The sequence below is a fragment of the Trichoplusia ni genome, chromosome 8 (assembly GCF_003590095.1).
Source record: "Trichoplusia ni isolate ovarian cell line Hi5 chromosome 8, tn1, whole genome shotgun sequence".
NCBI lineage: Eukaryota > Metazoa > Arthropoda > Insecta > Lepidoptera > Noctuidae > Trichoplusia > Trichoplusia ni.
This window is the reverse complement of record NC_039485.1, coordinates 12897402-12914737: the sequence shown is the minus strand read 5'-3', so window position 1 is coordinate 12914737 and position 17336 is coordinate 12897402. Positions and strand designations below refer to the sequence as shown.

At 37.2% G+C, this 17336-nt stretch overlaps 3 protein-coding genes across 7 annotated transcripts; 2 read left to right on the top strand and 1 right to left on the bottom strand.

The window, feature by feature from the left end:
- The first annotated feature begins 21 nt into the window (after positions 1–21).
- Positions 22–3851, top strand: LOC113496609. Of its 2 annotated transcripts, XM_026875882.1 has the most exons (3): positions 22–342; positions 1649–2182; positions 2461–3851. In XM_026875882.1, the coding sequence occupies exons 2-3, from the start codon at positions 1705–1707 to the stop codon at positions 3360–3362; spliced, it is 1380 nt and encodes a 459-aa protein (XP_026731683.1). In that variant the 5' UTR covers positions 22–342; positions 1649–1704; the 3' UTR covers positions 3363–3851. The 2 variants fall into 2 exon arrangements, with proteins under 2 accessions (XP_026731683.1, XP_026731682.1); XM_026875881.1 differs by having other exon boundaries at positions 22–2182.
- A 3316-nt stretch (positions 3852–7167) lies between these two features.
- On the bottom strand, positions 7168–12670 carry LOC113496323 (14-3-3 protein zeta). Of its 4 annotated transcripts, none has more exons than XM_026875486.1 (5): positions 12552–12670; positions 9666–10001; positions 8987–9110; positions 8454–8617; positions 7168–8120 (listed from the first exon to the last, which is right to left on the bottom strand). In XM_026875486.1, the coding sequence occupies exons 2-5, from the start codon at positions 9963–9965 to the stop codon at positions 7965–7967; spliced, it is 744 nt and encodes a 247-aa protein (XP_026731287.1). In that variant the 5' UTR covers positions 9966–10001; positions 12552–12670; the 3' UTR covers positions 7168–7964. The 4 variants fall into 4 exon arrangements, with proteins under 4 accessions (XP_026731287.1, XP_026731284.1, XP_026731285.1 ...); XM_026875483.1 differs by lacking the exon at positions 8454–8617 and adding an exon at positions 8712–8875 and having other exon boundaries at positions 12552–12669; XM_026875484.1 differs by lacking the exons at positions 8454–8617; positions 12552–12670 and adding exons at positions 8712–8875; positions 12261–12425.
- Positions 12671–13441: 771 nt separating this feature from the next.
- LOC113496324 (mRNA turnover protein 4 homolog) lies at positions 13442–15646 on the top strand. Its single transcript, XM_026875488.1, has 4 exons — positions 13442–13788; positions 14327–14571; positions 14790–15038; positions 15399–15646. The coding sequence occupies exons 1-4, from the start codon at positions 13761–13763 to the stop codon at positions 15606–15608; spliced, it is 732 nt and encodes a 243-aa protein (XP_026731289.1). The 5' UTR covers positions 13442–13760; the 3' UTR covers positions 15609–15646.
- The last annotated feature ends 1690 nt before the right edge of the window (positions 15647–17336 follow it).

Sequence of the window (17336 nt, the reverse complement as noted above, 5' to 3'; positions counted from 1 at the left end):
CGCGGCCAGTCGGTCGTGCTGTGCGCCGGCCGCCCGCCGCCCGGCCGCACCGCGCGGCGCCGCTCTCGCTATGATATAATACTAAGTAACGTTCACGCTGCTCATAGCATTTTGTGATTATAAAATACGTAATATCGAAACATCGACAGGTTTTTTTTTGCAATTTGTGCGTACATTGCAACCGCGTGAGTTATACATCAAAGCATCAGAATGTAAGGTTTCCGGTACATCTTATCGTCTCTAGATATAATTAGGTATGTGAAAGACAGCCCGCATTCTCTTTATCAAGAAAGGTTTGGATGACTCACGTAAATATTGATCGACGTGTGACTTGATGAGAATGTAAGTTAATGTCAATTATTTTGTCGTTGGCCTGCCGCCAGCTGCCAAAATAAAAACACTGTTCTATGGTTTTTAACTATTAATTAGTTGTTTTAATGTACCTCATTCCCTAATGGACGCGTGATATGAAGATCTCCTAACAAATATCTTTAAACGCAAGTGTGTTCTTATAGGCACGAAAGTATTGCGAGTTTTTAAATTATAATACCTCTAAAAATATAGAGATCTGTATATGACAACAACTAAAATGCAAAGAGTCCGTAACCCAACAACTTACAAAAAGGTTTTATGATACCTTATGTTCTGAGATACCGTTATTTTTGATGATCATTTTTTACTTTAAGCAGCGAATCCAAGTCCCACATGAAACAAAGGAATAAATATTGACGTTTTTAGTAACATTTAGCACACTAGGCCGATGAACAGAGAATAATATGATATTATTCTATTAACATTACCCTCAGTCAATTACTTATTGTAATTAGTAAGTTTCAGACGCACGATGTCCCCATACGTCGTGTCAATAGCTATACCCAGCATTCAGTTTAGATAAGAAGAAGTTTGGAATTGTAGAGCGAATTGTAAAATTCCGGATAAGTGCAGCTCTATCACCAACATCCCATTCATTTTAGAAAAGTTTTGACGTAATACTTACGACGAGCTTCAGTAGCTAAACTTTAAATAAAATAATTCATATCCATTACATGTAGGTGTCTATAATTGGGAAAGTAATACGTGATAGTGGCACACGCCAAAAAAGATTGATAAGGCCCATTAGAGAATTAGACGGTAAGTATTAGGTCTAAGTGAATAGAGGTTGACAAGTGATGAAGGTTCGATTTCATTCCGCAAAGTTGGTGTGTAAATATTCCTAGTAAAATAGCTTCTGTGCTCAGATAAGTGAAGTGCTTTCAAGTAGTTTCAAGACAAAGGATTGCGGAAGTCGCGAGGAAGGTTACGCGGCGCCTGACACATAGTTACTCATATAAATATACTTACTTAATGATATAATGTACCTAGCAGAGATAAGTCATATTTATGTAATTATGCGCTTATAATATATCAAATCGCCGAGTATTAAATCTATTTAATTGACAAGTCTGACTGCAACACTATAGTGCAGATGCTGTAGAATGTAGAGTCACTTATTGCTCCTGAAAGGAATAAAGTGTCAACATATTTTTTACCCTTTCCTACATCAAACAATTGCATTAATTAATTTTAGTTGTACTGGTTATAAGCATATAAATGATATGAAATTCTATTTTAATTTATTATGGCCGAGGAATAAAGTTTTCCATGATAGTCAGGACAACTGTTCGACGCGTCGCGCCGGTAGTGGTCTGCGGACGCGGAATAATAATGAACTTAAACCAATACGCAGCCCTTTTATTGCTTTATTTGCACACTCGATCGGCGAGAACGCTGCCGTTCGTAGATACTCAAAGTGAATATTTGTCGCGTAGGACAGTCCGCAAACGTACTTGCTTAAATAAGATATTGTGCGTGTATGTCAGTCAGTTCAGGGACAATAAAAACTGGAGTCGTCGGCAATTTCGCGCGTTCTCATATGCTGCACATGGTCGGAGCGGTGAATCACTTCTGAAAAAAAAAAACCATCGAGGGACGGCGGAGAACGCGGGTGACGCAGCGGGCGCAAGGCCCGAGTCATTGATCCCGACACAGTCCCGGACGGCCGACGCCATGTCGGAGCTCGCGCGCGCCGCCGAGCCGCTCCTCCCGCCGCTCGCGCTCGCCGCGCTCGTCGCCTGTGTCGCTGGCGCTGCCGCTCTCGCCAACTGCTCCATACTGGCCGCACTCTTCAAAACCTCAAGGAGTGGTAAAAACTTTGTTCTTAATATCGGCAGCATACTTAACTTATTTTTAGAAGATGTATCCTTAAAGTTTACAAATAACCAGAATAGGAGATGGTAGTGTTTGGTTTGGAATGTATAAATGGCCGTAATTATAATGCTAAACATTAGTCCATTATGGTCCACACATAGTTTTCATTACTTCATTTACAAACATACAAGATATGCCTGATAGACATACATCTTGCATTCAAAACTACCATACAACGCCATTTAATTTCGTATTTATGTGGTTTTTACACAGGTTTACTGACCATCATCCTGCAATTAGCCATCGCGGACTTCATACTGGGAGCAACAATAGGTCCAGAACTGTGGTCGTTCAACACCAGATCGTGGGTTTTTGGTGACCCCGGCTGTGTCGCATACCGGGGGCTAAACGTGTTTGCCTCGACTGCGTCGTCATATTTGGTAGCCACCATCGCGCTACATTCACTTGCTACAATCAACATTGAAGAAAAGGCTATAACGAAACGAATCAAACGAAGCGAACAGGATGAAGATGAGGAAATAAGATCTTCTCGTCACAGTTTAGTGACTAGCAGCGATTTCTCAACTCCACCGAGAACTATGAACCTAGATTACCGACTGGGTGATCATAGAATCTCTGTGGCACAACCTTCAATCTTTGTTTGGGTTTTGGCTATATCACTGAGCGTGCCAGAGTTTGTATTAGCAACCACCGTGCACCTAGATCAGAATGTGGTCGTATGTACTATTGTAGACACCAGCCAGCGACTGCATATGTACTCAATTCTCGCTGTCTTCAACTTATTCTTACCCCTACTTATAATGGGTACTGCTGGGGTCCTCGTTATAATTAAGTTAAAATTAAAAAAGTTACTTTCTCAGATTGAGTGCTTCGAGTCGATTGCAGCTTTGAAGTTGTCTCTATGGCTAATAGTAGTTTACATGTTCCTCTGTACGCCGCGCTCCGTTGTGACAGCTTACAATATTTACTCAAAGTCTATGCAAGGAAATGTAACTTCATTGGTTCAGGACAATGATACAGCTGTCGTGAATATAGCTACCAGCGGTGCTTACATTGTTTCCACTTTAGTTCGTCCATTGCTTAGTATAACTTTATTGCCGCATGTCAGAAAGTTATTTTCTTTTGGATCATATACTCAAACAGACAATGTGTAATAGATACAATAAAATTATTATTTTTGTAAGACTTTACTGAAGTGATATATTTTAAACGATGTGTCTTAGCATTTAGCAAGTTGCTTGTGATTGTAAGTAATTAAGGCGTTAATTAAACACAATGATATTAAGATGCTCCTTCTAGTGGGGTCAGTAGCGCTGAAAATATTTTTAAGACTGCTATTATATAAAAATGTTAACACTTTGTTGTATACAACAAGTGTTAATTTTTTATTTTGCATTTAGATTACGAGTGACATTGGTGCCTTACCTAAAGCATAGTTTTCTTTAATATGTAGAGTTTAATGGGTGCAAATCAGAGAACCACCTTACCCTAAAGATACCAAATAAACATGAAAGACAATATGAGATATTGCATGTTTAGATTTATTTTAGAATATCGAGTCCGTTCCCTCACCTTATTCGGGAAATGGAAAATATTGTGTAATATTTTTATACCTACTTTTTTAATAAACAATTTTAGCAAAACTCTGTATTTTTCTATTTATTCATTTTAACAATTTAAAACAGACTAAGCACAAATAAGAAAATGCGGAGTAATTATTTTCAAAAAATGAAAAAGGCTTTTCTCCGCACTTGAAACTGAACCGCACGTTAACCTACCCAGTCGATATCGTCTCGTATTCAGAACTGAAGCGACTAGCCGGCGAGTCTGCACTGAATTAATAAATCTAGACGTTTCGTAGTATCTACGTAATGCCTAACCAGACAATATAATGCACTGCGCAAATAAACGCAACTAGAGACTAGAGGGAGAGTTGGGTGGGCCTGTCTCGCTCCCTTGAAACCTCCCCAGCCGGGTGATGTCATGCAACAAACACTAAGGAGCCATATTGCGGACACACATTGTACTGCCATAGTTTTATTGATTTTAACGCGCTCTACCCTAACTCCAAGCAAATAGAGCAGAATTACAGTGTACTAGCTGTCAGCTGTGACAGCTACCGCCTCCACTTCATCCGAGTGGTTATGAAGATATAAGGCACATTTTTTAAACTATTCTTGAAAAATAATTGATACAAATAATTATAATATATGGCCATTATTCAATGAATCATCAACCGGGGTCAGCAAAGTTAAATGTAGCAAAACATTGTAAACTGGAAGAGATATTTAATCATAGTAGAGCCAATTTACGCAAGTTCCTTATTTTGCTTGTTTTCTTCCTTGTTTTATACAATCTCTTGAAAAGTAATAAGAACCTACCACTCATGACAATGTGTCGTATACGACGGCGAAAAAAAATTGGCGTCGAAAGGTCCAAAATGAAGCTTAACTTTTACAAACTGAATGAATTTTGACATCGCTATAATTAGGTTTTCTTGATATTTTGTTTTCCGTCCATACCTTTAATTATATTAATCTTATAGGGAAACATGAATAGTAGGTACCTAATATCATGATTCGAAAGGTTTTAAAAAAATAATTGAAGAATTTTTGTGCCTAAACTGGCGCTTATTAGATTTCTTAATTTGTTATGAGTGTTGCAGCTATATTTTTATGAAAATTACTTAGGAAGTGGATCAAATAAATAATTTTACATAGAAACCATGCAGTCAGTATTTGTTTTAAAGAGAAACTAAGGCTTCAGGAACATCTAAGAATATTCAATTATGTTAATATAGGTGTATACTTTCAATATACGATGTCATGTGCTGACATCGTATATTAGGTACATATTTAACAAACAAATAGGTAACCTGCAGGACTACAACTTTCATAATTGTAGGAATACTAGGAATAATTGTAGGAGTAGGTACCTATTTATTACCCGTCCTGATCTAGATAGTTGTAGTTTGCAATCACTTAGTGGGGGTAGGTACTAGGGGTAAGTAGTGGGTTATAAAATAACAAGTATGTAATTAGTACATGGAATACATTATTAGGTAAGTCACTCTTTTGAAGTTCCCAACTCAGACATGTAGGCTCTCATGTTGTTGATAGGCGGCTCAATCTCATTATTAATTGTTTATATTTGCATGTTAAAGGTCACACTTCTGTAAATCTTCATGGTAATTAAAGTTTATAAAAAACAGTAGCTACTACTTGTGCGCCTACATAAACGCTAGCACTAGGTAGGTAGCTAAAGACCTACATGTAGACAGTTCAAAATCCGGTCAAGTGCTATCGCCAATAAGCATACTTACGTTTCTGTAAGTTAAATATGAAATACAATTTCGCATAACATTAACCGACTTTTAATGCGTTCTATTCTATAACAAAAAAAAATCATGAGCGGAAATTCTATCTACCTAAGAATTCTTGACTGCTTGGTTCTCTGGGATAGGTACAACCAAATAAATAAAAACAAATGGTTATAAAATTGAGGAAAGCCAAATAGTATAATATACCTACATAGGCACGTATAAGTAATACGATATCCATTGATAAAATGTAAAAACAATTACTTCCGATGCCTACATAGATTAAAAGGAATTTTAGAATTATTTTAATCCTACTATCCTGCTAATATACGGTTTATAAACGCGAAAGTTTGTATATATGGATGTTTGTTCCTCTATCACGCATAAACCACTGAACGTAAAGGAGAAATCATTGAAGGATTTAAACGAAACTTGGTAGACAGATATTTTATAATCAGAATTAAAATAACCAGGATGGTTCTTATTCAGATTTTCTGTTCCTCTTATTCAGATTTTATGTTCCCGTGGGATCATTTACGATTTGTAGCGGGCCGCGGGCAACAGCTTCCAATTAACCAGTTATTGTCTAGCTCCTGCCGTTAAAAGGTCAGCAAATTCATAAAAAAATAACTATGTACTAGATTGCAGCGAATGTAAGAACGTTCATCCGTAGTAAGCCTGCAAAGCAGTAAAAGCGCTCAATAGAGCCATGAAAATAGACTACACTTCAGGCCCACCAGACGCCATGGCCCTGAAATTCTTGTTCCATTGTTTCACGTCAAAGCTGTCTTCGCAAAATCTATACCTATTGATTCACCATATGACAGGTCCCTTACTTTCATCAGATACATACCTTCTTATCTTCATTTCGTTTATTTCACTATAAATGCTTACAAACTACTAAATACTGTCCTCAAAGTGTCGATGAAGACACGTAAGACGTAATGGAGTACATTACTCCATTGGAATTCTGTCGTGGAAGGATTTTGAGAATTGGCGTTATCGAATAAAATATTGTTTTGAAAAATAGGTAAAATTTTTAATTTACTCGACATTACTTAATTCAGGATCATCGATCGGACCGCTAGTTACCCATTAGCCCTTTCCAAACCTCCCGCAATCGATAGTGCAAGTAGGTGCCTATTGATCTCACCTTGAAAGCTTAGCTATGTTAATTTTCTTTAGCATAATGTTTTTACCACCAAACAATGAATGCCTGTTTTAGTGGCACGCTAATTTAAACTTAAATATAAATAATAACTAGTTAAGAAAAATAGTAAACATTATATTTTTAGTAGTGTTTATCGTTTCTAATTTTTTTAAGACAGTTCTCGAGTAGATAAATACGAATTATGGTTGTGTCCTGCCCCCGAAAACGACTATTATTGATTACGCAAATGTCTACTAGTTATACCTAAATTGGAAATCTATGTATTGATATTAAAAAAATACAAATGATTTTAGAACTTTAGCCTTTCCAAGATTTTCAATGATTGTAATCTAACTGATGGTTACCAAGAGACGATTAATTCTCAATTTACTTAAACCCTGAGGTCTATTACTGTCTCATCTTTTTTTAGAGAAACATTTTTGGGGTTATAGGTGATGGTTTATTTAAATATTGGTTCTAAAACTAAAAATTGTATTTAATACAAAAGTTTATTGGTGAAAACATGAAAAATATAATAGATTAATGGCTGATAAAATGCAGCAGAAATGTTACAATATTGGCCATCACAAACTATTTTGCTAATAAATGCCTGAAAATTCAGAATGCTATTATTAATCAGTGATGGGCACAATAAAATGGTTAATGTCAATATCAATACACTTCCTTTGGTAAAATTACAAATATGAGAGGACATCACAAAACCACAAAGACACTAACAAGTTTTTTGTGCCCTAATTTGATACAGCCATTATACAGGTGGATTTATTTATATTTATGAAAATCTAAATTTCAATGGATCGATTTTGGCGCATTTCAACAAATTCAAAATAACGAATAGCATAATTTTTAAAACAATTCACCATCATGATCTCCATTTCACTGCGGACATGCGGCGAAAGGAATGTTAATTTGGGGCCGACCTGGCTGTTAACTTTTAGTCTATTAAGAAAGGAAAACACTTTTAACTTAAGAAACCGTAATTTTAATAACTTAAGTTATAAATATTTATATTCATCGGGTCAGCTCGATATCTGTAATCCAGTGTAAATACAGAAATACAAAACCGTCAAAGATGACACATAACATTTAATTTTAGACGGAACGTGAAGGTCCGCTGCGAACGACATTTTTAACATTTTTTTACAAGCGACGGCTCGCATCAGCGGCGGAGGACCCGCGCCGCGCGGCGTTCTCGAATGTTACTCGTTTTCTTATAAAACACCAATGAGAACAAATGCGTGTGCTGGGGGTGAGCGCGGCGCGAGATTAGTTGTCGCCACCCTCGGCGGGCTCATCGCCATCGCCCTGCGTGTCTGACGTCCAGAGCGTCAGGTTGTCTCGCAGCAGCTGCATGATAAGTGTAGAGTCTTTGTACGAGTCTTCGTTCAGTGTGTCTAATTCGGCGATCGCGTCATCGAAAGCCTGTAAATACAAATAATATATTAAGATTTAACTCATTGCGTTTCAAAAGAAAATATACTCATTCCTTCGTAGGAAATAATACTCAGAATATAAAAAAAATACAATTAAACACTCTGATGCTGGCTGGATCGAGGATTAAAAGGTTAATTGCTTTACACAAGGCCATGCGGATATTTTATTAGTGAATTTAATAATCTACCGGATTATTTCTAACTTCGAAGTATCTCTTTATCTTCATGCAAACTTATCAAGGAGTATGCACTAACAAGAAACCTATCAGTTAGTTAGTTACAATACTGTGTCATCACACAATAATTTTCTCTTTAAAAAAACCTGTTTAGCTAAGTGGCACGCTCGCGCAGGGGAGTTGATTATCTCGTAATAAAACACGGAAAAGTTGAGCGCAAGGCCGAGTCTGATGGGGTGGGTTGGTTGCATTTTGGCTTTAGCAATGTCGAACGCTTCCTGGTAGGCCTTCTGCGAGTCCTCCACGACGGCTGGGGACAAGCGAGTACATTAATATGCCTAGCCTGCACTTCCCTCTCGTGCCAGCCAGCACAGAGCCTATGCATAACTGACACAAATAATGACCTGTTTGGCGAGCTGACACGCTTTGTCTGGTGAATTTAATATCTCATAATAGAAGACGGAGAAATTTAACGCCAGACCCAGCCTGATTGGGTGTGTGGGCTGCATTTTCGCCTTGCTGATCTCGAAAGCGTCTTGGTACGCTTTCTGTGAATCCTCTACAACAGCTGTAATGTAAAGTGGTGTTAGCTGACTAATTCTATTAAACATGTATTCATTAAAAGCTAAACTTTTTATCAAAATTACCAGACAAATAAAAAATTATACTTAGTACTCACAATTTCTGGTTTCTCCTGTGGCCACTTCTGCGAGGTACCTATAGTAGTCACCCTTCATTTTAAGGTAAAATACTTTACTTTCTGGATTACTAGCTTTAGGAATAAGGTGCTTGTCAAGTAAACCCTGAAACAATACATTTTTTTGTAAATTTGTTGAAGTTATGATTTATATTTTACAATTGAATCCTCTCAGTTAATTAATGAAATATATTTCAGGAATTCAGAAATATTTATAATAAATAGAAATATGACTTGTCCATTTTGCTTCTTTAAAATACTCAAAAAAGCTATAGTGCAGAAGTAATACGCGAGTTTAAAGGACAGGGCAACGAACGAAAACGGGATAGCAGCGCGCGCAATGACGCGGCGCAATACGTCACCCCGCCCTCCCCGCCCGCGAAAACTCCGCACCGCGCCCTGCATGCTCTCACGTGCTAACCAACATTATAACGCCCATGATTAACAAAAACGTTATGACTGCGGAGGAAATGACCACGGCTACTGCTCGCTTGCATCACCCCTCAAATTGGCGAAGCACAAATATCATGACGTCATACGCGTAGGACGGCGGCAACTGACGCTAATCTAGCTTAGTAAGGAGTAAATTCCCCGATTACATTGACAAACTAATGCAGGAGAAATCCAAAGTAAAATCCTGAAAAAAGAAAAAAAATCTTACCAAGACATCGTAGCAGATTTCTCTCAGCTCCTTTTCTACTTTAACCCTATATTCTTTTGCCATCTGTTGTTTTCTTTCCGATCCTTCGGTTTTCTGTTCAATGGAGGAGATGACGCGCCATGACGACCGCCGAGCGCCCACCACGTTTTTGTAAGCAACGGAAAGAAGGTTCCTTTCCTCGTTGCTCAGCTCGACGCCGGTTTCCGTGACTTCTTTCATCGCGGCCGCCATGTCGTCATATCGTTCAGCCTGCTCCGCCAGCTTGGCGCGTTGCACCAGTTCCTCCTTGTCGACGGACATCGTGGACGATGGGTGAGGATTATTTCACTGATGCCCCTGCAATAAAGTATGAATCACGAATAAACTATTTGATCCACGTCGAAGGACGATTCATTGTGAGCTCAAATTAATCAGAAAGACTAATCGTTAGGCGTCACTTTCACCGAAGCGAATCGCTTTTGGGTATATTAGTCATCATGGATAAATGGAAGTCGCACCTTGGGTAGAGGCTCGCGGGCGCACTAGCGCAATATGAAAATTGAACGAAGCTCAAAGAGCGACTCTCACGCCAAACGCGACATCGACGCGGCGACCGCTCGGTTTGACAGCATCTCACGGACTCAAGCAACTAGCAGGCTAGGCACGCGCCGTGTCGCCGCGCCGCCGCTTGGTCACCGCCACTGCGCCAACAGTATTGATCCGGCGACGCGGGATAAACACTCCAGACGAAATACGACTAGCGCGACGATTGCACACACCCCTCACCCTCACCGTACGCCCCTCGTGCACCGCGCCCGTCCGCCCGGCGCCTACCTCATACTACCCTTATCTACCTACCTATACGTATCGGTTTTTACGAGATTCTCCAGTTACTATGCTACAGGCTATGAGTAGTCAGAATAACTACAAGATCAACTCCTTAAATTATAAATTATGTAGAGAGACAGAAAATGAAATCCTTATCATGTTATGTAAAATTATGTTACACATAAATTAGAAAATGACTAAATAATTTTAAATTCAATTGCAAAGTATATATTTTAAGACATTTTAATATTGACATATTTTGATATTTATTGTTTAGTTATTTTAAAATAATTAATTAAAAATTTAAACAAGGCAGTTTTTTACTAATTTTGACCAACAATAAAAAATAAGATACCAAGCAATAGTGTTCATCTAACTAAACTATTAAATTGGCCACCTTTACTATTTTCTTTCAGATAGGACAGTTTTTAATACTATGATTTAAAATGAAAAGATACAGTAGGGGTGTGAGGGTCATGACCTCCGGTTGCCCCTCCCTCTCCTCTCCTAATGCAGCCTATCTAACCTATTAAAATATCTAACCCAGCGGCAAAATGTTGTATCCTTTTAAATACTAATTGAATTGATTGAATAATTAATATATAGGATAGAATTTTCATCATTTTGAACCAGCCAGTTATTATTATTGATTTGCAGCAATATATTTTATTAATATTTAATAGGTTAAATATGAATATGATTTTATTATGAAACATTTATTATTCTATGGCACATTATTAACACCCATACAATAAATCATAGCACAATACAGATTATTGAGCATGATGTCAATCTTTGAAGGGCAATGTGTCATGACAAGCATGGCGTAGCAATCAACATCTAACTGTAGATTTATAGAAATACAGCTAAGAACACATTTAGATTTGGCATGGTAAAACCTTGAGGAGAATGATTTCCTTACATTTAATAACTATAAAAAGTATGCATGCACTAAGATGCCAATTTATGCCCGGTACTAGTTTTATGTTGTTTGTGCTTAGGTACTCAATTTAAAGTATCTTACCATTATATTGACTATTTCTAATAAAATCTTTTTTTGGCACTATCGCCCATACACTAGGCATACAAGTATACTCAATTTTGAGTCATCTGGTTTTGAGCTTCTGCCGTAGCTTAAACATGTACCTAAACAAATAAATCTTACCCAGAAGGCAGTTGAAAGTTTTGAGAAGATGAGTATGAGGAAAACTGTGCTGTATGAGTAAATAAGCCTTGGGAGTTATAAAAGACATTATATCTAGTATCACATACAAGAGAGCATTGTGCTGTCGACTCAATGTCACGCACGTGCCCGTCTGAAAAGCGATGTTAGCAAATAAATTAACATTAGACCAAATACTTACCTACCTAATTACAACCTATGCCAAGTTACACAACGGAATTTACAAGTGATATCATCACACCAGAGATGAGGTGAAAGGAATGTCGTCGGGATATGGATATATTTTCGTTAAAATAAAGTACCTCAAATATATACTAAAGACTAACTCCAATGACATTACATAGTTATTGAATTGACCAAGATAACGAACGGCATGACTACGAACGGCGAAATTACGACGCACTAGTGTGATCGCCAGTTACCTCTATGAATACGCCAACGTTCGACATGCCCACGCATGCCAAACGGAACTATACGATATAATCGTATTAAATATATAACACAAGATTAATGATCAATCAATATCTTTGATTTCGTTAATATTCCAAAAATATAATTTCAGTCACGTCTAAAGAATTGTAATAAGAGCCAAAAAACCAACTTACGCGGTGAACCTCGATGTTTGCAACGTCTTAATACAACTAACGAATATATTATAACGTAGGAAATAAAAGTATATACGTTAAGTAGAACATAAATTCCGATTACAAAAATTTAGAATTATATCTAACCGCACCGCGAAATCGTGTCGCCGGCTCGGGCAAAATGGCTGCTGCAAGGGGCACTCCTTCTATGCGTCACAGTCACAGATTTGTGAGAAAACGGTTTAAAAACATAGACACTTCGTGTTAAACACATAAAATTACATTCACTTAATATAATTTTAAAACACTTACTTGTTGGAAGGGAAAAAAAGTAATTAAACCAGCAAATTACAACACAATATCGGTTTTTGTCTTGCGGTGAACGATATACTACACTGACGGCGGCGGGGCCAGAGGGGAAACAAAAACGGAACAGGGTTCACATTACGAGGCGGCCATCTTGAATTACTTTGGAGGAAGCGTACCACGATGCCTGCTATCACGTTCACGGAGTTGTCATTTAAGGTATTGCGTTCTCTTTCTTTTCTAAAAGTAGTAAAAGAGCTAGATAGAGAATAAAGTACGAGAAAAATGTGTGTTTGATCTCTTAGTAAGGTAACAGGAAGTGGGTATAGTTGCGCGCCTTTTTTAAATGAGTCAATGCCGATTGCCGATGATGGTATAGCGAAAAATACTATGAAACTGTTATTTATAAAAATTAATTTTTAAATAATATCAACGGCCTTTTCGTCTATTGCAGATGGTAATGTTTTTAAATAATAACGGCGATCAAAACTGTATTGAAAATGAATAGGCCCTACAAAGATTATTTGTCCTAATCCTATGCATGGAAAAATTGAACATATTCTTCAGATAGTAGTATGTACTCTTAAGGATGTAATAGTTTTAAAGACTAATATTAAAAAAAAGAGTTTTGTTATTGAGATAATGAATTTATGCTTTTTAAGATTTGGTACTCTCTTATTTATAATAATGGTTTACATTTCGTTTATTACAAGTAATGATGATTTGTTTAAGGTTTACGATGTAAAACTTTTCCTTCTATTGGTTTAAGTGGCAAAAAGGCTAACTAACAATAACAAAACCAAAAAGATTTTATATTGTCTATTCTCAGAATCTGATAAAACTACTAAAACCAGCACCTAATGTTCAGTAATTTAAATGGTTTTTGTAAAAAAAAATAATTAAAGAAAACAAATTCCGATGTAAAACCCACAAAGAGAAAATTAATCCTAAAATATAATAAAGACATGACGAGAAGAAAACTCTTGATTATGGTCAAATAGTCTAGTCTATGACTAGATTACGCCAGAAATGGTCAGAGAACAGACTAACTGAATAACAACAATCAAGTGTTTAAGTTATCACGTTGTTATATTTGAGGTTATCGCCTGGAATATAGTGTTAACTGTATTAACATCAATCATATATCCTTAAAATATTCTGAATTGAATAATTAAATTAATAGAAGTGTCGCTGTATACATACAAATAATTCAAAATGCCGAAATCAAAGAGGGACAAGAAAGGTAAGCAATAACCTAAAAATAACACATCTTTAGCAACTTAATTCTTATAGCACATTATAAGTAACCATAGCTCCCAATAGTTATTATATAATTAACGACAGCAACAACTAGTATCTGTGTCAGGGCTTCAAAATTGTAATAAAGAAAGATGTAAACGTCTCCAGGAAAGCAGGTCCTTGTAACATATCCACATTTTTCTAATTTGCTGAACTTCTATTTAAATTATTAGGAAAAGGAAGTTTTTTCAAAATCTATTCCTTTATTTCATCCTATAAGTGTTCCATAGGAATGACCTTGGTTTCTTTTTGCATAATTTGTGTATTTATTTACCTTTACATGCCCCTTACTGTATCTTGTGTACTGCATGCACTATTCTTCAAATACACATTACTATTTAAATGTTGCACAACATCTTACATATGAGTTACTCAATATTCTGAACTAGGTCACTTATTTTCACCAATGTTTGTATGTCAACTATTAATTTATTTACAATAGTATAATACCTGTATAAAACATGTTCTTTATTTATTTTCAGTATCATTAACAAAAACAACAAAAAAGGGATTGTTAATAAAACAGAAAATGATTGAGGAAATAAGAAATTCACTGTCAAAATATGAGCATATATTCCTGTTTACTGTTGATAACATGCGCAACACAAAACTGAAAGATCTACGCAGTGAGTGGAAAGATTCAAGATTCTTTTTTGGTAAAAACAAAGTCATGGCTGTAGCACTTGGGAGGACAAAAAGTGATGAAGTTGAAGATCAATTAAATTTGGTGAGTTTACACTGAAAGTTTAATATGTGAATATATGTGTTAATAGTGAAACATGAATTATTGGGTTTCTTTTTTCTAGCACCCCTTGCAAAATATATTTTATATCCACCCCAGTGATTGTTTCATTTGCACAACTAATTATACATATTTCAATATGTTTTACAATAAAGTTTCTATATTCCAGTACAGATTAAATATGGTATATTATTTTGTTACAGCTATCTAAAAGATTAAAAGGACAGTGTGGATTACTAATGACAAATAAAAATGTTCCTGATGTTTTGGAATGGTTCAAAGATTTCCGTGATGCAGAATATGCTCGGGCTGGATTTGTTGCTACTAAAGATGTTATATTACCACAAGGCCCGCTTGCTGACTTCTCCCACACAATTGAACCACATCTAAGGAGATTAGGTTTACCAACATCTTTAGAAAGAGGTGTTGTAAATCTAATAAAAGAATATCAGGTATGTATGTGAATATTTACAGAAAATTCTTATAAGGTTAATTTATTATTAAAAAAAGGCCATTAAGATTTGTTGAAACCAATTTAAGACTCTAATCTGCTCTTTCTGGAATGACTGACCAATATCACTCTCTCATCAGGCTCATTCTTCTCATTCTTGACTAAGACATTTTCATCAATAAATTGAATAGTTATAAATAAAAAATTAACAACAACAGCTGTGGATTTGCCCCTCCCAATTTGTTGATATGATATTTTGTTTCCATATATCTCATATATTATCTTAAATTAAGTGTTTTACCATCTGGTAACAAGTTAGCAATTATTGTAATTATATTATAATAAGTTGTTTCAATTTTAGGTCTGCAAAAAGGGAGCTCCTCTGACGCCAGAACAAGCAAGTATATTAAAACTACTAGGTATTCAAATGGCCAAGTTTAAAGTAGTCATTCAATGTCATTGGACAAAAGGCAAAGGTTTCCACAAGGACTTAGATGTGGAAAGTGAAGATGAGGCTGAGGACAATGATGAAGCAGACGATGATGATGTCATGGAGGAAGATGAAACATAGTATTTAAGGATCTATATAAATATATATTTTTAAAAGACTGAATTGTTTCATTTAGTATTTACGACGTAAATAGGACAAGCCGAATACTCTCATCTGTCCATGTTGACATGACATAATGGAATAGGGCTCGGAACACGGAAATACCATAGATTTTCAAAAAGAGGGGAACAATTCAATGGAGACGATATTAGTTTGGTTGAGATCAAAGCGCAAAATTAAACAAGCTGTATACTTCAAGGTAATTTGTTCGCGCCGCCGGTTTTAATGAACTCAAAGAGTAAGACTAGAATCTACACAGGGGGGAGCAGTAAAGATTTTGTTCTGGATTGCCGTGTTAAGATTTTTCGCGGATTATTTCTTACCTATGATCATTTAATACGGAGGAGTCAATGAATCCAGACCTATCAGGTCCACTGCTTAATTAGGCCTACGCCAACTTGGGCCCCAACACTCGGTATTCCGGCTTCCCCATCCAGTTAGAGCAAGCCACCTTTTTAGGTAATCGGGCAAGGGGCGTCCTACACTGCGTTTGCGGATTCGTGGTCTCCACTCTACGTCTCGTCTGCTCCAAGGGCCATCGGTTCTCCAAGAGACATGGCCTGCCCACTGCCATTTCAGATTGCTAACTCAGCATGCCGATCACTCCAGTTCTGCGGATAATATCGTTTCTAATTTTACCCCTCAAAGAAACTTCGAGCATGGCTCGCTGAGCGACTTGTAAGTGTGTGGACTACTAGCCCTACTGTTACTGTTAGTGTTTCGGCGCCGTGGGTCATAACGGGCAAGACGCATTGGATGCAAGACGTATGTAGAATCGATGGAGCCCAAACGGATCTGCGGTTGGTTCTTTTCTCGAAGTTGGGTCTACCAAACTGGATAGTGTACCCTGGGTAGTCATACTCATGCACAACTTTGAGAGCTATGCCTTCATGATCTCGGCATCAGTCTCGGCACGACATGAACGTTCAACATGACTTTAGTCTTGTCAAAGTTCATGTGGAGACTGACTCGCCGTTCAGACTAAGCAGCGTTTCGCCCGATTATATCACGGACTCTGCGCGATTACAACGATATCATCGGCAAAAAGATGTGAGATGTACTCGCCATCTACGCTGATTACTGATACCCTGTCTAGTCTTCAAGACGTCCTCCAATCCAGTTATATCCCCGTTTTACCTCTCAATTAGATCCGGTTCGTCCTTTGCTTCTGAATCGGGGCAAACATCGAACCGCCCAAAGCAGGCTATTGTCTGCTTTAAGAAATTCTGTCCTAATTCCGACATCTCCGGTTCATTGTTTTTTTTTTCGTTTTCCCCGTTTTATTCGTTAGCGCGTTACAATTTTCCAAAGAAGTATTCGACTTCATCGAGTATCTCGATTTTATCGCCATCCGTGGGATTAAGTTTTTGAGGTGGTGGGTCCTCCCTAGCGGCTAACCGAAAATTTGCGACCCCCTATTTTGCTCAATCGCAGCTTAAATTTCCGCAGCAGAAGGTTAAAGGACACGTCATCGGTCAACATTTCCCGTCTTTTCCTCATAAGATCGAGAGGCTTTTACGCTGCGGCGGAAAATGAAAAATGAGTTGACTCTATCACGATCTTTCAATATGTAGCGACATTTATGACGTCACCTTAATTTCAGGGCCCAAATTCCGCGATTTACAATAGCCGATGAACGAATGGAAATAAGATTAAAGTGACACTATTCGTGTTTTCCTAAGCATTTTT